The 23,493-nt window shown below is 40.9% G+C and overlaps 1 protein-coding gene across 3 annotated transcripts in view; it reads right to left on the bottom strand.

Moving 5' to 3' along the window:
* Positions 1-23,493, bottom strand: part of SLIT3 (slit guidance ligand 3) — a 477,653-nt gene that overhangs the window by 117,233 nt on the left and 336,927 nt on the right. For all 3 annotated transcript variants that reach the window (XM_051793681.1, XM_051793682.1, XM_051793683.1), the window contains 2 exons: positions 14,754-14,897; positions 12,084-12,247 (listed from right to left, as the gene is read on the bottom strand). In XM_051793681.1, coding sequence (XP_051649641.1) covers positions 12,084-12,247; positions 14,754-14,897 — 308 coding nt within the window. The remainder of the gene's footprint in view (positions 1-12,083; positions 12,248-14,753; positions 14,898-23,493) is intronic.

Genomic DNA, 23,493 nt, shown 5'->3' with positions numbered 1-23,493 from the left:
GTTTTGTAATTCCAAACTGGATTGTGAGAAACTTGACATACAGCTCTGTACTTCACCACTTCAGGGGTGTTAAATACTTTGCTGGGTTTCGTGCTTATTGTAAATTATACATCCGAAGTCTGACTTCACTGACAGCACAGCACTTACAATAACAGGACCACTGGACATTTTAAAGCATCATAAAAACACAGTCTAAGCCTTTCCCCACAGCACCATCATTTAAACTCTTATCCTTTAAAAAAAAAACAACCAACATCTGATTTTCAGTCCTAACAATTCCAAGCTTGGTAGTCAGTATGTCTGGTTGTTTATATGATCCCTTGGAAATGATGCCAAAGATGAACAGTTATCAGGACCAGAGTTTATTAGAACTGCTACAATTACAATACACATTCAAAAACCCGCCAACATTTTTCAGTAATCAGAAAGAGTCTTGGAAATCCCCAAATTAACCCTTGAAGAAGTACTTCTCATTTTCATAGTAAAAGCTTTTGTTGAAAAAAACAATCACAAACAACATGAAGTTACTTAGGGTAAAAATTTATTAAGTGTAATTTTTAGTCTGCTGATGGATACAAGATTCATCTTCCTACGGGAAAAGAGGGTGGCAAAGTAACTGGAATGCTTTATGAAAAAGGAGTATGTAACAGTAAGAGGTTGAAAATCAGTTTTTGGTTTTCTCTAAAGCTTTCTGGCAAAGTAAATAAAGAATTTTACCACATTTTGACTTGGCTCCTGCTCTCCTGATGGCACAAACCCTTCCACACTGCATCAGCCACGAGAAGTTGATGCTGCCTGGGCATCAGTCCATGGCCACCACACTTACAACAGAGGAAAGGCCTCTCAGCTCAGCAGGAGATGCAGGGAGCAAACATCACCTTCATATTTTTTCTTCTTTCTCTCTCCCTCTCTTTTTTCTCTTTACTTTTTTTTCCCCCCTTTCTAAGTGAGTTTAAATAAGTTACCCAGGTAAGCTCTGAGTCAAAAGTAACCAACAGCTCAGCAAGTACTCAGTCATGTGTGGGCCTGTGAGACAGCAGGAATCACCTGCCAAAGACTAGATAAAATTTACTGTTTGACCTGAGCCTTGAGATCACTTGGACAGGTGGCTGCTCTATTAAGATATTCCCATCTGGGATAGCAAATGTGAAATTCAGCCATCTGCTTGCAGGACTGTTTAAGCACATATACCCATTTCTCCACGCAGGGCTTTATCAGGGCAGGACTGCAGGGCTCCAAGAGAGCACAGCAGGACTCAGGAAGCACAGTTAAACCATCACATGCATGTAGCATTTCTTGCACACCACAAAATCACCCCTGGAAAGGCAGGGAGAGGAGATGCAGGACAGAACATTACCTGGAAGTTTCTAGTCATTTCCAAAATAGCAAGAATTAAGTTTGCTGTAAAACAAGTAGCCAAGGCAACAGCAAGGCCTGTGCTTAACTGAGGGCAGCTGTGGTTATTTGAATTGCTAGTTACTGATAACATTTGCTTTTCACAACCAATGTGACACCACTATCAGGTACCAGGGCATCGTGATTTCTCAATATCATAAAACAAACACGTGCAGTGCAGAGATAAAGAAACACCACATTTCCAAATGCTCCAAAATTTTAGGTGCCTTTCTGATAGACACATGGAGAAATTAAGCAACAGAAAGAAATAGCTTCTCGTCCTATTCTTCTTTTTAAGCATTGTTCAGCGAACTTGAATTCGGTTCTTAAACTTCAGCTTTGCCCAGAGGACTTAAAAGGAGTGCTGGATGATCTGCTCTGCAAGACATCAGGCTGTCTCAACAGGGGTTTGAAAGCTGACCTGATGCATCCATTCTAGAAAATGATCCAGCTGCCTCAAATTTGGCACCAAAAATAGGACCACAGGGATGACTTGGTCTAAAACTCGGACAAAACCCCAGCAATCTCAATACTTACTTCTTCATGTAACCACAGGAAAAAAGGAGGTACATTGGTTGTGATGATTTCACATTGCTGGTATTAATTCTTATCAGTAATTACAGATAAAATCAAAGAATATCAGATGTCCTTCTCCTAATGGCTCCACAACAGTTATGTGACAAATCTGCAAGACTAGACACTCTTGCCATATAAGAAAACTTCTGTATGAGACTCTCAAAGTCCTTTGTGAATAGGTGTCATTATGTCTATGTAGGGGAGAAGTAAGGCAGAAGTATTTAAAGATCTGTCAAAGCAAAAATGGCCCATTTGGGTCTGATGACTCAGCTTTGTGCTATGGAACTGTTGGATAACAGTATTTTCATACAGACCATGTTACCCATGTCATTTCAAGAGATAAAAGACAGTGCTTTGCAGACTCTTATGAAGGGTTTTTTTGCATTATATTTCTTCACAGTGCATTAAGATTGCTCAGATCAGGTCCAAAGTCACATTAAGTTGCAGGCCTCTTGTTACAGAAATGGCATCCAAAGTACCTCAAGCAGAAGGACTGGACAGCTCGAACACACAGATGCAGCTTACATTATTTATAAGGTAAGAAGATTGATTTTTCACCTCTGTAGGTATGGCTGGAATCACCCTTCAATCATATTAACCAACAGAATGCCTGACTTCTCCATTGTAAGAGCAATTAAACAGATTAATTACTTAGAAATGGTTATTCTGCATGCAAGCCCTGTGGAAAGTCTGTCCCAAACATCACTCGGGCTCCAGGAGCCTGGTCAAGCAACACCTCACCTTGTTCATTTTTTTCCTGGGAGAAAAGGGGAATCTCTCACCTTTTGATGCTTCTGAAAACCAGCAGAAGTATCCGAGCATGCCATGCTGCAGGAAGTATGCAGCCTTCCATGGTGCTTGACAGAACCATGTTCCATTTGTATTGTTCTACCACATGGTTAGATCAAGCACAAAGGAAAACCCCATGGACAGCCAGAGTCAGAGTTAGGCAGCGCCAGAGAGAGAGGAGCGTTGAGAGGAAGCAGCATGGAGAAGCACAAGCTGAAGGTTCACGGGGAGCTGCTCTCCACTCCACCCATGCAAAAAGGTGCCGGATACAAGAGGTCATCCTTTAGGCTACAGCTGCAGGAACACCCTGGAGCACAATGGGGGTTAGTGTACACGAACAGAGGCCAGGAGAACTCAGACAGAACCGGTCCCATAGAAAACATACTGCCAAAGGACTGCCAACAGCTCCTTCCAGGAAGGATGTGCAACTTCCACCACATAGTGAATGCTCAATCTACGCTGCTTTTTATTACTTACTCTCTCCTGGTGTCTCCTTTCAGTACAAATGCCATTTTGGTTTGCTCCATTTATTTAAATGCAACCTTAGAAATACCTCAGCTCATATTAATAACAGCAGGTTCTGAGCTGATGGCCAAGCTCTGGCATCAAATGCTCCCCGAGCGCCCTTTGAGCCTGATTTCAGCTCCCAGGAGCCTTTTATGCTGGGGCCATTTACACTGACATCTGTAATTACCAATGCTTTGCTGTGCTTTTTTTAAATTTTATTTCAATTGCACTTTATAGGAAGGGAGCACACACGTGCTACTACAGAAATATATTTTGTTACTCTGTTTCTTGGCATATTTGTTGGTTTTGGTACATCATTTGCTGATGGAAGCCAAGCATTCCGTCTTTCCAGCATCCTGGATTATTTCAAACAGCTTTGCTTCTTGTAACTCATTGCTGCAACTTTGACACATAAAGCAGGGCATTCAGTTCTGGCTTGACAGCTCTCTCTGAAATAAAAGTCTCACTGACTTCAGTGTCTGCCAGTGGACAGTGCTTTTGAAAGTCACATCTCAAATGTTCTTGCAGGATTCACAAATGAGAGAGGCAGTGTCTGTCCTCTGCAACTGCTCAGAACATTTTGCTGGACTTCAGTGAAGGTCAGTGCTTGTGCTTTTAAAAACATATCACTTTCCTTAGTAAGGGCTTTGCACTGCCCAAAGAACAAAGTCAGCATCCAGCAGATTATTCATTGCCTACATGAAGAACAATACAAGTACTTGAGTAGAGATGACAGATAATACAGAAGGGTCTTTGCTTCACCATTTTGCTACGACCCAACCTTATAATGCAGAAAAGTCAACACACAGTTACCTGGGAACTCCAGAAAATAAGTACAGTGCCAACTCAGTCACCCCCTTCTGTGGGTTTGGTACAGCAGTGAGACACAATTTGATTTACTGTCTATCTTTACAATACAGGAGAGAAACTAATCCAGCTTTTAAAGGGAATCTTAACACAATAAATCTTCAATCTCTACAAGCTGCCAAACCAGCCAGAGTCCAAACTGATACAAACATTAGATTATTAATTTTCTTTTGTGACTCATACAGTGTGGCACCAAAGGGCATTAATTTTTCTCCCCTTATTAATTTAGAGTATGCATAAGCCTGGAATCCACACCTCATTTATTTAGAAATTATATCTATAACTACCATTCCTGGCAATAATTTTGTATGGCTTCAGTGAAGAAGGATGCAGAGTTCTATATCCTTAGTCCTACAGGGGTTTAATAAAGCAGCAGTTCTGGCCTGGGCTCTTCAAATAAATTCATCCACAGTACTCTGTTAAGCAATGACAAGTAACAGTTCATATCTTCCAAAGACTTTTATATTATATACTGATTTACAGTATTAAGTGGAATATCTGTAATAAACCCAGTAATTTCAGTGTCAATGAACTCTTTCAGTCCTACTGGAAACAAATGCAGTCAGAGCTCTGCAAATGTCTCTTCCTGAGAAAACCCACGAGAATATTTTGAACAAGTCTCTGTTCCTTTGCTGCACTAATTAAACACCACTTACAATAACTGCCTAAGCTAATCATCAACTGCAATGAACAAGAGGTACCAGCACACAAAGAAAAGTCTGTCAAAACCCTAATTCATGTCCCTAGAACACAGGAGAGGCAAAGTACGAGGCAAACACACTATTTTGTAAATTCCATTAAAGAAAATAAATTCCATAAGCCTTTGGATGTACATAAGATCATCCTGCACAAATGTTTGCAAAAAAGAAGTTGAAAAATGAATGATCTTATCTCCAGATATTTGCCAGTTTTCATGAAAATCCCTCCCTTTAGGTACCCTCTACATCCAAGCAGCACTGTATGGCTTGCTCTGGTTGTTACCTCACTTCTTGCAATCCAAGTTCTGTTGATCAATCACTGAATCTGCAGTTTGCTAAGAATTTGTATACAGGACCCTAATTTAAGTGCCCCATCAAGCTGTACCACCTCAGGAGGCTGCTGCAGTCTTAGAACAATCAGATGAAAAATTTATTGTCCAATTGCAGGCACTAACATCTTTGCACTGGTTTTAGCTGACTAGCTCTCTTCAACTCAGCTCCTCTCCAATTATTTTCTTTATCCTATTCAAGTGACCACTATACACAAAAAAGTGCTACCTTGGCATCTCTGGTAAGTGTTGCTCAGCTTAATCTCAACACATGGAATGGCAACGAGAGAGAAGAGAGCAAACTTTGTACCACCTTAGTTTTTGAGGTTACAGGAGTAATCAATCACTCAGCTTTCTGCCACAGCTAATGAAGACACCTCCAGAGGACAATTTGGATCTCAAGTGAGGAATCTGTACAGCTCTGTACTCTGCCTGCATGGGGAATCCAGGACAGCTATGTTATTTGGATGCCTAAGTGATATGGATGCATCTGTGACTAAACATTCATCCTGCCTCTTTTCATTGCCTCTTTATTGTAATTGTAAATAAGGATGATGGTGGGTAACAAAGCAGTTCAGATGTTTAGGTTTTTTTGAAGGCTACTTCAAATCAAAAATAAAATGAGGCACAGTCTAAAATAGTTTCTAACTGGAACACGCCAGTTTACTTCCTTATTAAGAACCACACTCTCTGCCAAACCAGACCCACCTGTTTTATGTTAAGCTTATGCTCCCTGGAGTGAAATGATTTTCATTCTGCCCACCTTCCCCCACTGCAGGAACCCTTCACCATCATGTTCAGCACGAGCTAGTGAAGGCTTTGAGTCACTGACACGAATTTTAAAATGGAGAGCCGAGTTGCTATCAAAGATGTGCAGAAAAGGGAGGGCTATAATCAGTATCCAGTACAGCCAAATTACTGTAACAACAGAAACACTTCTACAGTACAAGGGACTTTAATTCCATTACCATTAGTCATAGCAGTTGCATTGTGTTCCCTGATGACTTCAACTTCAGAAAGATTTCAGGCAAACCAAAGCTCAAATATACTCAGTCACAGTGTGCAGGGAAAAAATCGTATTCATAATAATGAGTTCAGTGCAGGATTTAATCTGCTGGTGATTTGATGCTGTTAAAAAACCTTCCATTCAGACAGAATTACTCTTATGCACCACAAACGTAGCCTTAGTTTTGGTACATTCAGAGAGTTTCTGAAGGTACCTTTGCTGAGTCTTTTTGTCTTTCAGAGGGGGGAAAAAAAGGGTGAAACACACAGCATTTAACGGAATGAAAACAAAGCACGTACAAAAAAACCAAAACCAAAATAAAACAAAAAACAAACAAACAAACAAAAAAAAAACCCCAAACCAAAACACAGACAAAAATCTGAATGCAGTCAATTTTCCAGTTGTCCAAATCATAGGCAGTGTTTTGTATCCCTTTCCCTCACTCCACTCCTGAGAAAAGTGTTGGAGCTTGGCCTCTAGACCCTGTAGCATACAGCAGACATGAGCAGGTGGCTGTCAGTGCTTTCCACCAAGCAGAAAATGTTAAGGGCAGGAAGATGAATGCATAGTTTGTGACTATTTGCTTACTAGAAATGGGAGGAATTTGTAAAGTTGTCATCAGAGTGACTGGCAAATCACAGGAACAACTGGAGAGTGTTTCAATCAGATAGGTGGTGTAAGATCTGGATTAAATTCACCCACCTTTCATGACTTTTGAACACTGGTTGAGGAGTAACAACACACTGCAGCTTTCAGTTTGAGAGCTCAAAGAGCTTAAATAGTATTTACATATCACTAAGAGCAGAGAAGGGGATAACCCTGGGAGACCAAGGGACATGAAATGTATGAGCTGCTGTAGGGACTGGACAAAACGTCCTGATGAGCCTGTGCTCCCCTGACTCCATCCACTGCAGTTCTGTGCTTCTCAGGGTGCAGCAATGCAGAGAAGAGAGAAGGAAATTTCAGGTGATTACCAACAACAGCAGCTCTGTTCCAAAGCAGACAGGTAACTCAAGGAAGGTGAGTAAGGATGGATGAGGACAGAGACTGGAAAAGACACACAGAGAATTAGGAGAAAAAAATGCAATTAGTAAGGAGAGGTTTTATCAAATGCCTTAAAAAATTATGAGTGACCAAAAGCAACATTACCATCTAATAATAGGGGATAACATGAAAGAAATGACACTAGCCCTAAATTAGCAAACTCTGGATCCATATGCACCACAGAGGCTGACTTTGCTTTGGGTTGGGTTAGCAAACAGTAGTGTCCAAAAAAGGAGAGAACAGAACTGGCAGACATTTCATTGTCCTCCTTCTCTTCCCTGTGCTTTTAATTGTACATCACAATCCGGAACTGAAGTAACAATTAAAATCACTTAGATACAACGTACGCCCCGATGCAGGAGGAGGCAGGAGGACAGCTTTACTTCATAGTATTTCAAATAACAATCTTCTTTGTAAGAGTCTTATTTCTAAGAATTAGAAGATAAAAAGCTTTTGTGATGTGGTATTTGTAGATACATGTTGCTTTGATCATTATCAGAGAGAGTTTGTGTCAGTGCAGCAGGGGGATCTTTCATCGCTTTTGAAATACAAAATACACTAAAAAAAATGCAAACATATCACAGGGAAAAATAGATATACAGATGAATACAAGGGCAATTCTTTCCAAAACCTCTTTCATACACAGTGTCACACAGCAATCAAGGATCCTGCCAACTCTTGAAGTGACAATAAGCTACCACAGAGACAACACAATCTGCTCATAGATTCATTTCCCTTCCTCCTAAAGCCCAGTGCTGCCTTAGAAAACAAAACTGCTGTGTAGTGAACTTAATCAAATACTACTGGGCAGGATATCTGTGTCGATCTTTTTTCCTCTTCTCCCCACTAAGAATGGGAGCCTCCACTGACCCAATGCTGGAAAGCACCATTGGATCCGTGGGTGGTCATAGTGGGCAGATGCAGAAAAAAAGAAAATGATCATCAGAATTTCACTATTGCCACTGCAAATGACAGTATTTCCCTTTTCTAAAAGGAAGAGAGAGAGAATTAGTCACAGCCTGTTCCTCCAATTTCTCTGTCAAGAGAAGGTCTCAGATTTTTTAGCCTCAGATTCTATAGCTGTGGGGAGACAGTTGACCAACAGGGAGGTTTATTATTATTTTAGTGCATTGTATTAAATGCACTAAAATGGCAAGCAGAAAATCATGGGAAATAGAATCCATTGCAATCTGATGCTTAAACATATTTGATGGTATATTCAACAGCTTTGCCTGTCAAACAGCCCTGGGCAAAAACATGCCCCTCTCCCTGCTGTTCTTTCATTTCATGCTATAGTGCTTCCAATTCTCCTTTTGAAAAGAATTATGTACATTATCTACCTGTTGCACAGAAGCTCCTTCCTATGGCCACTCATAACCTTTGCAGATGCTGCTGCACTGTTATCAGTAAAAGCCTGAGTCATTTGGTGCTGGGAGGAAATGGCATCTGGGGAAAGTGCCTCATGTGAAAAAAGGGATCAACTGAAAAAAACAAAGCAAGTACTTCTTGTTAAATACTATCTTAAAGGATGGTGGGGAGCTGGAATGAAACCTGAAGGAAGCAGTGTGCAGAATGAAGTTTTCTAGATCTCTGGGTTGTTTTTTTTTTGCTATGTTGCATAGTTTTATCCTCATGGGTTCATTTAATTATCAAATAGAGTTCCATTTAGCTCATCTGCATCTCTGAGTGTATCCTCTTGACAAGACTTTCTTGGTGCTCCTTGACCATTCCTGACTGATGAAACATCAAACATCTCAGCTTTTCAACCCTGTTCCCATTAAGCACTCCTCTCTCCTACCCCTGTATAAAAAACACTTCCCTTTCTTCCCTTAATTTTCTGAGCAGTCACATTTTTTTATCGTGCCAAGTCCTTTCTGACAGTCCCCTTTATGATTATAGAATCATAGAATGGTTGGGGTTGAAAGGGATCTTAAAAATTCCACCCCCTGCCATGGGCAGGGGCACCTTCCACTAGCCCAGGTTGCTCCAAACCCCATCCAACCTGGCCTTGGACACTTCCAGGGATGGGGCAGCCACAGCTTCTCTGGGCAACCTGTGCCAGGGCCTCACCACTCTCACAGGGAATAATTTCTTCCTAATACCTAATTTAAACTGACCATTTTACAGGTTAAACCCACTCCCCCTTGTCCTGTCACGACATGCCCTTGTAAAATGGAAGGTGGAAAATACATAAATTGCTTCAGGACGACCTCAGAATTTTCGGACTTCAAAACTGGTCCTTTCCCTGGTGTCAAAGTATCAAGCTCACCTAGAATTAACTGCTCATTGGTGTGATCCTGACCTTGGCTGAGTAACTCTGCTCCCACAGAGCTCACATTTCCTGTGCATCCTCATCTCTTCTCAAAGGTCAAAGACCAGATCAGGATAAAACCCCTCCCACTGCTTCCTTAACTAACCCCTCATATTTCCTGGGTTTCTCCTCGCCTCCAAAACCAACTTTCTGACCACTGAAATGTACTAAATGTATTAAACAAACTACATGAAAATATCAGGATCCTGAAATAAGAATCCTTTGAGAAACAGATGCATATTTACACAAAGGCTTTAAAACAAAAATTCTTTTCTCGTTCACCAAGCAAAAGATGTAAAACCTGGAGAGGGAGAATCCCACAGCCAGCAAGGACACTGACAAGTCACTAAGCATTGCCATCCCAGTGGGACTGTGCAGGCTCATCCCTGGATAACACAAAGCACTGCTCAATACTCTGAGTGATGAAGATTCATACCTCATGGACATTTCTGCCCAGAGACTGCTGTTGTTAAATCCTGGGATGAAACATATTCCTCAAAATGAAAACATGGAAAATTCCTGCTAAATGCCAAGCCTGAAGCAGCCATGATTCAAAGGGACAAGTTGAGTAGAACAGGTGCCAAGGATGTCTGTTCTCTGGATTGATTTACAAACTCAGATTTTCTAAACCATTAGACGTTCCCCTGTCTCATGTGAGCAGACAGTGAGTCGAGTTCAATGTATCTCATCACCATCTGGAAGCTCTACAGGCAAAAATATCTTCTCTATTGAGCTTTTGAATAGCATTAGTTCTCATCCAGCTGAAATCTTTGTTCTGAAGCTGTGCAATCCCTGCTCTCCTCCTTCATAAGTCAGGTTTATGCCTTTTCCATGTGGTTTTGATACAGATGTAGAGCTGCAGACCAAGGGAAAAACAGCCCAATGCCTCAAGGAAAGGACCCCCAAGATAAGAACTCACACAAAATATTCTTCTCAGCATCACCAGGTACTCTGTTCTGCACTGTAGCTCTTCTTAGCTGTGACTTTTCCTAAGTGATATCAGATGGTGTTTGCCTTATCCAATCCCCTGTACCATTGTTCAAAGCATGCATGCACATACATAACATTAATTTCTCCAGCCTATTAATAAAAGCAGAAGAAAATAACAATGGCAAATTGGGTACAGGTTTATACAGATCTGTTTCTGCAGTCTACTTTCCTTTCTAAATTATATTTATGCATTTTCATTTCCAGTTTCTTTAAATATGAATATTGCCGACTAATTATCTTGTTACTATGATGGACACAATCCAGAAACCTAGACAAAATATGTCATAATTTCAGGTCTGATAATAAATGTTGTGGCTTGAGTCACAAGGGATTAAAGACCTTAACAAGCCTGCCCAAGAAAAGCTGGCTGCAAATGAAGTTATCTTTATTTTATTTTCCCCATAAAGGGAAGGTTTAGCTCGGCACATTGCTCTCAGAGATGCACAAAGCACAACAGCTTGTTTTGGGCTGCTGCCACTCAGCTTCATGCTGCATCCCCATCTAGAGTCATTAATCTTTTACCACCAGGAACACAATTAATCATGTTTCTTTTCAGAGGAAAAAAGAGAAAAATCATAGTAATTTTCATAGAAAACACTGCAAGGTACTCCATCAATAACAGTCATTTTTCTTCTCGGTACACACTAATAGATTTGCTCACTGAAACCTGCTTGTCATTACAATATAAAAAAAAAGAGCAGTCATCTAAAATACATAAAACCAATACAAGCAATAGGAAAAACACATGAAGAAGCAGTCATCTACTTGGTTGTGCTGTGTAAGGCAGCAAATGTCCTTTTACTGACAGCTGAATCATAAAGAAGAGATAGGGTTGAAAAAAGCTGTTTATATTACTTTGGAGGTTATTTTCAAGTGCAAACATTTTTCCATTTAGCTCACACAACACGAAACCTTTGCCTAAATTATGATGCAAATTTTGATTCAAAACTTGCTGAAACCAAAAGTCTTACCAACAGTTTTGCTTGAATTAAGGCATGCTACTTGTGGATATAAAGACAATAAGTCTATGAAAGTTTGGGACTCGATGCCACCCCAGATCAGAAATGCCCACTGCCAGTTGTATAAAAATCTTACTCACACTGTTTTCAGTCTTTAAGATCTGAAAACTTACTTGAGCTCAGCCCTCATTAGGTCACTAAGAGTTCTGGCTGAATACAAATGACAACCCAGCCACCTTCCCCACCTTCAAAATATGACATTTGCCACATGGATTTACACACATCTTTGTTGTTTTCCCTAAATATTTCATAACTTAGTCATTCTTTACAATTACATATCACAAGCTTTTATCTTTTTCCTCTGTTTTTAAGAGACACCCAGAAGACAGCTATAGACTGCCTTTTCTACTTTTTTTAAATATTTTATTTTATTTTAATCCATAAGCTAATTGGCTTTCTGGACAACCTAACCGAATTTTCCAAATTTAATTTTACGAGATGCTCCATAATATCCATTACAGCAAACACTGTCCCGCAGATTGGATTAGCAGGCTCTCTGGACCTGCTTATTTCTGAATTGAAAGTGCAGCACAGGCTGGATAAACGAATTACCTGAGCAGCGGAACTTCTTGCTCTTGATCTGGCTGATGCGTTTGTTGGCAAGGCGACGGGGATTGCTGCACCGAGCGCCGCTCGTCTCGATCGGATTATCCTGCAGGTAATCAGCCAGCCACTTCAGATGGCAGTCGCACACAAATGGGTTCTGAGCTAAATGTCTGCGAGAAGGATGGCATGTTTAATCACAAGTGACCCGTGACACCGCGCTCCATCACCGCTTTTCACAAAACGCAAACCTGAGGAGCGGAGGGATTGAATAAGCTCCCCACCCCAAAAAAAAAAACCCCAAAAAACACCCACCAAACCCCAGGCCTGGCGGAAACCACACAGAGCCGCACATGAATGGGAGAATTCTGTGAGCTACCACGTTTCACAGCTCGTTAAGCCTCCTGCAAGTGCTTTGAGGGAGGAAACAAAAACTGAGATGGCAAAGCCCGCTTTAAAGGACACAGACCTCCTGTCACCAAGTCCTGCGTTTTCTTCTGAAAGCTTGACGTGCTGCCTTTTGAGAGAAACGTACCTTACCTGGACATCATTTTGTATCCTGGTTTAATAGAAATTTTATCAGCAACTCAGTTTCTTAGGGATCAAATGTGAATTAGTGAAGTTCCTTGGACCTTTTGGGCAAAGCCAGAAGAGATCCAGGACTCTCTTCACAAGACTGAAATTAATATTTTCATATACTCATCATGTGCAAAAGTATTCTCCTTACATGTATTCTTTCCTGGAGCAAAAAGTCTTATTTACAAGACTGAACTGTTTATGCAAGGTAGAACTTATCCTTCACCAAAATTTGCACAACCTGTTTCCTATGCAACTGGAAATAGGTATTATAGCACTGATTTTAACTGGGTAGTTAGACTTTGGTAACAGAAACCTACTGGAGCATCTTAGAGAGAAACAGCATTCCTCTGCTGCTGTTCTGGTTCATTCTGCCTGACAAAACTGAGCACTGTCAGGAGAGTTTGTCAGGTCTTTCCCAGAGCTGGGTTCTGATCTCAGTTAAGCTAACTTGAATCAGTCCCTCTGACCTCCAGGGGAGCAGGACACAGCTCTCCAATATCTGCAAAGACTGTTTAAGAAAAGACAGATGTTTCAATTTGGTTTGGACAGAGGTGTAAAATTATAGCCTCCGTTACTGTTTTCCACCTGTAGAAACTTCTTTTCTGTTTGTAGTTATATTTATGAACTGTCATTTAACAGAATAAGTATAAAACACAACAGGGCAATGGCTGTGCAGGAGTGGGAAGGGAAGGCATATAGAGCAGAGAGGGCCTGAAGAAACTCAAGATGACTGCTGCAGTAGAGCCATTTGTGGTGTGAAAGGTCCAAAAAACAAACAAGCACAGAGAGACACGATATGGGTCTGGTTTTATAGCTCTAGAATAAACACAGAAGAGGGCAATCACTTGGAGTATTAAAAATGGGAGCATGAATCAAAACATTTCATGAAGAAGTGTCGTGGTGTGAAGCAACAAGTCCATTCTAAGTAAGGGCCACCAGGAATGCCAACAATACCCTGGAAGACCAAGGGGAAATGTTTATACCTTAAGGGTGTTGCCTGTTGTTTAACTTGCCCAACCTTGTATACTTCTGTGAATGAACCCTCTCTGTAGCCCCTGTTTACATCTGTGTACATATACAGAACTGGAGAGGGTTATTCCAGTGGTTTGCAGCAGGACATACTGGCCAGGTATCTGTTGGAAAACTCAGGTTGTGCCTGAAGAGGTGGCAGAAACACTGCTGCCAGAAATCATCCCTATGAGTTCATTTGTGTATGAATTAAAATGTTTACAAAACTATTTCAGCCAATGCATTTCCAGTATTAAAGTACATATGTGCATTTGTATACAAAACTTTCCAGTACTACAGTATGTGTGTGCAGATACATTTATAATGTGCCTGTGTATTCCAGTATGTGTATATATACATACTCATACATATTTTAATACTGGAATATCAGGTTGCCAACTCCAGCTCTGAAGGAGTACTATTTACCTTATTATCCTACAACTCACAGCTTTAGGATGAGACCTTCTTCTCCAAAATATTGAGTCATTCCTGTACTTTAGCTTCTGACTCCTATTCTAATGCCTCCAAATTCAAAGACTGTCAAAAATGTTCAGTGGATTTTCTAAATGGATCAAATAATACAACATATCATTCCTCTGAAGTGAAATATCAGCTGAAATATACCATCTGTGTCATGCCCAGGTCCTACAACTTCCAACTATATACATATATATATAAATATACATAAGCACAGGCATCATTTCCACAGTCGATGAGCAGGACTCAGAACCAGAAAGGAGAGGTTCCAACTCATTAGCTCATTAAAACTTTTAGGCAATGATTCTAATAGAATCTGCTATTAATGTGTTTTATAAGTCAAATGCACATATTATCTTCCTAAAAAGCAGTACAAGCTTAACACACTTATGACATTTATGTCACCATGGGCAGGCTGTGCCAACAGCTGGCCTTGCTATCAATTGCTGAACTGATGCAATACTTCTGTTTCTTGCTCCTTTTCTTTCTGTGAGAAAAGGAGGGGCTGTTCCCCTCATGTCTCTTCCAAATTGTCTTAATGTCAGCTGCAAAGACAGGCAACATCTCTGGTGGGAAAAGAGAGAGCTGTCATTTGTGATCTGCCTGCATACTCACAGAGTCTGGATCGATCGCAGAGGTGCAAAGAGCCCCTTGCTGATGGTCTGCAGTTTGTTGTCATAAAGAGATAGCAGTTTGAGATTATGCAGACCTTGGAACGTGTTCACCCTCAGGCAGTTGATCTTATTGGCATTGAGAAGCCTGAAAACAGAGAAAAGGTTTAGAATTCGTTCATCTTGTAGTAATCAAATAAAGATAGACCGGACTTCGGGGTTAAGTCTAAAAAATTATTAATCAAGTCAACAAAGCCAACCCACATGTAAAGAAAGGGCTTCATTTTCCTCATACATTTAAAAGGTGAGAAAACAGTCAACATGAGTGCTCTCATAGCTGGGGAATATACAGTAACAGTGTGTACATACATCATACATGTCTATATATGTGACAGTGCCAGCCATCTTAAAACACGCAAAGATCGAGGGGTTTGTATGCCCAGCCCCCTCCCAATTTGCTCAAAATTCTACACAAATATTTAAGGAAGCCTTCAGCTTAATATACACAGACACAGCAAATACTCCTCACCTTGCTATTCCATGCACCCACTCATATACAATGAGAAGAACCCTTCACAAACCCCCCCCACCCCGAGTTTTCTCTACCAGCAGCTGCCTTAAGTCTAACCGAAATTCTGGGAGTTTGAAAGCTCTTGATAAGCAGTGCAGGGATAATTTGATCTGACCTGATAAGGGGGCTCTGCTTTAAGCAAGGGCTCTCCAGACTCATTGTCTAGTGATCACTTGAAGACCCTTCCAAACTCTACTGTCCTACAGTTCCATGAACCTGCTCCATTTCAGTCACACCATATCCCCGTGCAGTTGCGAAAAAGCAGCACAAAGGCAATTTAAATTATTTTTTAAAAAATACATTTTGCACAGCTACACTAATCAGTTCAGCCAGAAAATCCTGGACAGTACTTGTGCAAGTTTTCTTAGATCACCCAAGTGGAGTTCTGTCCTGCATAACAAGTATATACAAACCCAACAACGAGCTGGATCTCCTGCTGAGACAATCAAACACAAGAACACTTAAATTGTCACCATCATCTGCATAGGTGGTATCTTACACTCAGAAGGAAAAGAGGCAGGAAATTACCTATTCTTCTTACAAAAGCCAAAATCCATATCTTTTGACTACTCTCAGCCCGAGGAAAAATGGTAAATTGCAAACAATGTATGTTGTTAATTAAGTTCTCTTGGGTAGAAAATTCTTCCCTTGTCAATGAATTTGAGGGGCTGCATTATTGTGGCTCTCTACAAGGCACCACACTTATGTGAAATCAGAGGATGGATATGGTTATAGGAAAAAAGGAAAATATATCCTCTACTCCTCAGCAAACAAATGCAGCATCTCAAATACACCACTAAAACCATGGGGAGCTCCCCTTTTCAACACACTGCACATACACCAGCAGAGACAACGGGGCAGCCTCCCAGGGAGGAAGTGTGTGCTTGGCAGCTGCACATGATGCCTTTCTTTTGCTCCAAAAAGTAATTCTGAAGGTGCTTGCTCTGCCTTTGCATTCCTGAAACCTTTTGAACATGGCACACTCGTTACAGTTCTCTGCTCCTGCTGTTGTTTTGGCAGAGCCTCATCACTGCAGCCAGTGGCTCCAGCAACTGTGATGTACAGGAGATGGAGGCATACTTGAGCAGTATGGAGAACTCCAGGAGAACAGGAATGCTCTGGAATGAGGGGGCTTCAGAGGAGAACTCACCTTTCCAGCCTACTGAAAAGTCAGTATCAATTTAGCTGAGTTCTCTCCTCTACATGTTGTGGAAAATGAAGTTTGACATTATTTAAGGCAAAACCCCATAAGAAGGCAATGATGGAGAAATGAGGTTACATTTTTGCATGAACTAATAGCTAAAACAATTTTATGAAATCATAAGCAGCACCAGTATGACCCCTCTGAAATCTGAATTTCTGTGACACCTAATCCACACTCCCATTGACTCCACCAGAAGTAACAGGGTAATTTTCATATTAGGCTACAGGAAACACAGCAAAGAGCAATGTCATCCCTTCCTGCTTGCTTCTTGTAGCCATTCATGTGTCCAAGCCAAAGCAATTTTCATCCTCTCTTGGTTCTCCCATATTATGCATTTCTCCTTCCTGCTTGTACAGTATCTTATCCATTAAGAACAGGTTAGCAAGGTATGAGAAGGCAGAACCAGCTACTGAGTTTTGAACAACACCCCCAAACATGCTCTTAGGATTACAAATCCTTTGATTTCTACCCCTTGTCCTTGAGCACTGGTCCCACAGTGATTTTAGGTAATACACATCAGGTTGGATAAGCTGTTCCATGGCATCCAAAATACACAGGAAGAAAACTGAAAGCAAGTGTGTACTTCAATTTATTTTACTAGATGCTAATTGTCTTCTACTGTTATAGGGATAGTCTATGTTGCAAGCAGTACTTGCAACAAGGCATAAAGCAAAAATGAAAACAATCTCAGAAATAAGAGAATTTACAACAGAACTAAAGTTGTATTTCTACACGTGGATAACCAGGATGTCTTTTTGTGCTGCTTAAGAAGTGCAGACACAGCAGAGCTGTGCTGGGCAGATGCTGTTCACTCCTGTGCTAAGACTGGGCTTGAAGTCTAACCATCCCACTGAATAAATCCTCTCAAGCAAAGCTGACCTGGAATTGCAGTGAATACACTGGATTCAGAGTCATTCTCTCATTAGTTTCAACAAAACATGAATAAACCCAATGCTGGAAAACAGAATTCACAATGTGATGAGTTTTCCTGGCATGAATTTTCAATGACTGGGTTCATGGGGATAAAATCTGTGACATTTCCTTTAGAGCCAAATAGCAAAAATAAGAGCAACTGATCCTCTATAAAGCCACAAATACAGAGGCTCACACTCTCCTTTAAGCATCAGAGGAATCTGGAACAGGAAAATGCTTGTGCAGACTGCTCAGAGGTGGGAATTAAGGTCCTACAGAGCTTTTCTGAGGTGACAACACTATTCTGTGTATCACCCATGCAATATGTGTAGTCCCTAATCTCACCTAAAGCAAAAAACTGTGAGAAAGCAGAATAAATCATCCCTAAAATTTTTCTCCTCCTACTCACTGTGAGTTAGATGACGACTTTTGGCCAGAAGCATTAAGGTTCATTTTCCTTTAAAACCCCTCAGTTGTTTTAAAGTATCTCCTCTGTGGATATTCCCCTTGATAAATTCCAGTTCCTTGCTTAATCTTTCTTCACCAACCCAGCCCCCCTAATGGCATCTAATTATTAATTAGGTATACAAGGCTGGCCTCACATGGAGCTAAAAGTGGCTATAAGAGGTTTTTTTTAAACTAACACAAAGGCAGATGAGAAAAACATATTCCAGGAAGCAGAAACACTGAACCAGTCTGTAAAACATACTAAGGGCTCCTTTTATTGGATTTACACCAAGAGAAAGCACAGCACTAAAAGCTGAGTCTTACTTTAGCAGGAATTACATGGTATTTATTTTGCACCAATTCATGGTGCAAGTAAATTCCCCTCGTTTTCCTATTTTGTTATCAGCTTGATTGGATGAGAGTTGCACACAGCCTCCAGATGTGGGGCGGCGTTCAAAGGGAGGTTAAAAATTCAAGCAGAAATAAAACCGCCTGCTGCCCAGAGGGATGATGGATTATTAACCCAAGTTCTCCATTTTCATCCCTCTGGATATGTTAAAAACATGAAGAAACCTCTCTCAAGCCTTGGACCACCACAGAATACAGGAGGATGGTTAAAGACCTTGTGGTTTACACGCCATTGAGAGCAGTGAGCTGAGCAGAGCACTATTACAATTCCGTGAACCCATTTCCTGAAAAAGTGGATTTGTCCACACACCCTGAAATAATAACGTGTTTCAGCTAAGCCCTTGAAATGGATGTGCACTGAATTGGCTCTGTAATTGTATCAGCTGCTCATAAGCACCATCTGCATAATTAAGATGGTCCCGTAATTGAATTATATGCCCAAGCACAGTTTCAAGTGATTAACATTTAAATAACATTCTGAACTCCAAACCCAAAATGATTGAAAAAATTGGTTTTTAAGAGCAAATGGGAATGTTTATATGGCTTTTACCTCTAGGAATGTTTGCATTTTTATCTCAGGGAAGTCAAGTAATCAAACTATCAGCAAATAACCACACAACTTGGAGAATCAAACAGCAGCCGAGCAACTTTGCACAGGCTGGGGACTGCAGGCTGGTCTCTGGTGCTAGGGGATGGACCAGGAACCACCCAAGGTACATCAGTGAGCCAAAAACAAAATGCCAGGGAGAAAAGCTTCACAGAGGCACCAAAAAAACTTCTCCTCCTCTTTCAGTAGCTTTGTGTTTTGACAGCAGCGACAACATGATGAGAATGAAAATGTTTGGCATCCTGTGAACTGGCTGGCACATCCCACATGCCAGACTCCACTGGGGAAAATGAGAACTCACCAGAAAAAGGCAGATATAAAAGGCAGAGGAGGCTTGTTTGGAAAAGGAGAACCGGGTAACAGTTTTGCATGGGTAAGAGCAGAATACAAATTGAACAGACGTGACCTTTATAGAAAATCAATAGCCAAAAGTTTCACCTACATTCAAAGGCACTGTAGGGCAGCAAGGAAAGAACTCAGCAGGAACTTTTCCTTAGGATATACAACACATAGCACAGGAAGTCAAAAAAACAAATCAGCATGTATTTTTCAGCATTTTCTCCTGACATTCTTAGGGAACCAAGTGTCATCTTTGATTTAACACGACTTATCAGGGGAGAGCAGCTCAAGTGTCAATATGGCAACATCCAGTCAAGTACTTGGTCAGCCCAGCAGTCAAGGACAAGCAACATCTAATGACAGAAATGTGTGTGCTCCTGCTTACTTATTGGCAAAATAAGTATATTAGGTTTCAGGAATGTTTTAAACTGGCCTGAACTGTCAGGGAACATTCTGATTGCCTCCCACTGTGTCAAGATACTTAGACATCTACTAAAATTTACATTTTCTAATGTGATGACTGACCACTGAAGAGTCTGTCAGTGCTTCAATTGATAACAACCAGTGTGAAATCATCATCATGCTTGCTTGAAACAGCTTCAAGTGTTTCTCCATGTTCAGGAAGCTGGATGATGGTGATGACAAATTTATTCAAAGTAAATTAAAAAGGAAAAGTCACAAGCTGATAATGAGTCGAGAAGGAAGCACAGAGTCTGACAGTCTGACAGTCCTGTTCTGGAGAGATTTTAAAGAAAGATTTCAATTCTGATCCAAAAAACTGCAACTCCAGCTGAACACCATCCATAAAACAACCCTGTGGTACTCCTGTTACTACCTGGAGAATTATAAGCACGTGTTGTCACAGCATCCAGACTTCTGTTATTTAAAATTCAGTATTGTCTAACTTGTGCCTGCTGATAAGGTCACAGCTGATTCCAGATAACCACATGATAATTCAGATGCACCACAGAATGAACACATTTTATCAGCTTTCTACACTATCAGGAAGTTGGTTCCTCATGTTCTGATAAGCAGGAGAGTTTCTGTCAGGTGGGTCCAGCTCGGAGCACTGGCGTCAGAGGAACTAATGAATTCCACACTGACGTAGGAACCAGTGGTTGTTTTGGGAACCTGCATCAGCCAGGCTGCACAAGTGGCACAGAAAAGGCAGATGCTGGTGCAGTCTTTCATTAGTGCTTGACTGTAATTGTATTTCTGAGTCTGGCAGATGCTGCTCCCTCACTTTAACAGCAGTTATTGAGTTTAGTAACATTATCACAATAGCAGCCTAAATGCAGAAATCTGAAGGAAAAAACCTTGAGGCAAATGGCTGGAAAACAATTCTAAAGCTACTAAATAGGTCTGTGCAGAGAGCATTCTGTCCTGGACTAAAAGGATGAGTGTAGCCAGAAATATTCAGAGTTATCAAGAGAAAAGCTCATACGTCATTTTACTAAGAATTTGGATTCACAGAACCCAGAATTGACACAGGTTGCAAAGGACCTTCAGGTCACCTGGTCTGAACCTCACTCAAAGGTGATTTGTACATAGTTAATGCAGAGATGTGCTTTATCTGAGAAATAATTATTTCACCAGATCACAGGATAATTCAGAATTGCAGGAACCTTGAATGGTTTCTTGTCTTGTTAGACTGCCAAAACAGGATGAGCTCTAAGGTCACACCAGGTTGCTTAGAGCTCTATTCAGCTTGGTCTTTAAAGTCTTCAAGGACAGAGAATGCACAACTTTCTGGGCAGCCTACTCCAACTACTTGACACTGCTGTGAAAACATTTCCCCCTTACATCTGGTCAGAAGGTCTCTTTTTTAACTGCCTGTTGTCTTTCTTCATGAAAAAATTGAAGAACTCCACAGAGCATGAAGATTTTAAACATCACTTAAAGCCCAGATCACTATGGGGAGGAGAAGAGACTACAGTGCTATAAAGAACTTGTAAATGGAAACTGTAATTTCTTTATTCTGACATTTGTATGCTATTTACACAGCTGTTTAATGATACTTATCTATACAACAGTATAATGTAAACAATGCCAAATACTGGAATTGGCGTACATTCTTTTTTTTTAATAATATGTATGGGTATGTGCATCTCTGGATTGCCTTTGAGTTTCTAATGAGCCCCTCATAAGTATACAATAAATAATTGGTAGATCCTGTTTTAAGGTCCTCAGTAGTGGGATTCAATTTACAGTTACAAATCAAGACAACCACTTCAAACTTGGCAAATTTGTCATGGAGATATTTTCCAAGCAACCTAGCCAGAAAAGAGATGGGAGTACCAGTTATCTGCTTATTCATACCAGGAGAACCAGCATAAAAAGCAAGCTAAAAAAGAGAATAACTCAAACCAGAATTTGACCAGTTGAATTTTAGGAAGACTGATAACAGCAGTTCCTGAAAGTGCACACATGACTTGGCACTTCACACAAGTCTACTTTAAGTAAAGGTCAGCTGAAGTTGTAAATATTAGACCTAGTTCCAATTTTAACCCAGGTTAGCTGAGTGACAATTTTTCGCAGCTTTTGAAGTTATTTTATCTGTCAATATGTCAAACTCCATCCACCAACATTATTGGTCTTTTACAACTGCAGTGTTGAGTTTTCCCTAATGATCAGAATATTAGGTGAAAGAGGAGAAGGCTGTAAGATTTTGGCTTCTGGCTTTGTTTTCTGAGAGAGGAATACAACAAACCTCTGATTTCGATGTATCTGTACCCCAGGAGTAGATCCACGTTTAGCAACATCAAAACAGAGCCCACTGGGGGGATTCTTTCTTGCTCACTAAGCCATGGGGATCACAACTGTAAGGTTTAGGATCAACACGCCCGAGCACTTTATGATTGGTAACTGTGCAAAGTAAATTTCCTCAAGGAGAAGGATTTATTGAAAACTGATACTTGCCAGACATCTGAAAAATGAGACCTCACCCCCCATATTATTCTGCTACACAGTGTCTTTAAGCAGCAGAGATTTTATGATACCTCCTCGTTCCAGGAAGCGGAGCCCTGCGAAGCACACGGCGCAGGGCTGTAATAAAAGGGCTCCCAGAATGTTTGTTTTAATCTGGTTGCAGAGGGTGTATGGCTTAGCTGTGACAAATGCTGGCTCACAGAGTCAGTGCCCGTCACCCCCAGCTCACCGCAGGACCGGGCAGGAGCCGTCAGCGATCCCTGTCACAAGCTGCTGAGAGACAGGGAGCTGCTCAGTGCTGTGCCCTGCCCCCTGTGCAGTGACTGGCAGGCACGCTGGCAAACTCAAGGGCTCCTGAAAGACCTGGTCCACATTCCAGGGAAGTTGAAAGACAGGTGAGCAGGACATTTAAATATGTTCCCTGTTTCCAGACAGACCGAGGTCGGGCTGAAGGGCTCCTGGACAGGAGTTCAAACTGTCTGCAGCAAAGGGTTACTTGAAAACTTCCACCTTAAACTGGAGCCCTCGCTATTCTTTTGGTATTCAAATGCAAGATACACAAACAATGTTAATTAATCAAACATTATTTCACAGCTTGGATGGATTGCTCCCCCAGTGAAAGTTTCAGTTCACTGTATATGAAAAAAAACAAACCTAAAAATCAGACTCCAGTTATTCTTTTCTGGAAAAAAGTATAGCTCTCTCAAATGCAAAATGACCTAAAACTCTCAGAAGACACTGGATCCAACCTGCTGAAAAGAAAGTATGAGGACAGGGTACAGTAGCTACAGCAGCTTTCTAGCATCCTCTCCCTGGACAACTTCAAACAGGATATGGAAAACTACATGGTCCAAGAAAGGCTCCTGCTCCACAGAAGAGATGTGCAGTCAGACTGTAGAATGATGTTTGCTGCTGTGTTAGGTACAACTCCACATTTAGGAAGACTTAATATTTGTGAAATCAGCAATTTAACAAAAATTCAATTGCAATTAATTCTGTGGGGAATGTCAACTACTTAAGACAGCTAATTATAATGAAAACTTCATAAGCAACATTCTGTATTAACCCCATAGGGTTTAAGAAAAAAACAACAAAACAAGAAAAACAACAAGGAAACCACCACCCCTTATTATCTAACCATGCCTAGTTATTTTCCTGCCAAATACTGTATCACACTGGCTTACCCACCTCTGTCTTCTATGACAGAAACACAGAATGGTAAGATCAGCCAGGTGGTCTAAAACTTTTTCCAAATTCATGTCCCACACCCCCAAGTCAAACAGGGCAGTTTAAGGTGCCACCAGGCCTGAGCTGAGTGTGACTTTACC

This window comes from Manacus candei, unplaced genomic scaffold (assembly GCF_025592945.1).
Source record: "Manacus candei isolate 608988 ecotype Guabito, Panama unplaced genomic scaffold, ASM2559294v1 h1tg000037l, whole genome shotgun sequence".
In the NCBI taxonomy this organism is placed as follows: Eukaryota; Metazoa; Chordata; class Aves; order Passeriformes; family Pipridae; genus Manacus; species Manacus candei.
The sequence above is the reverse complement of the archived record's forward strand: the minus strand, read 5'-3'. Positions and strand labels throughout refer to the sequence as shown.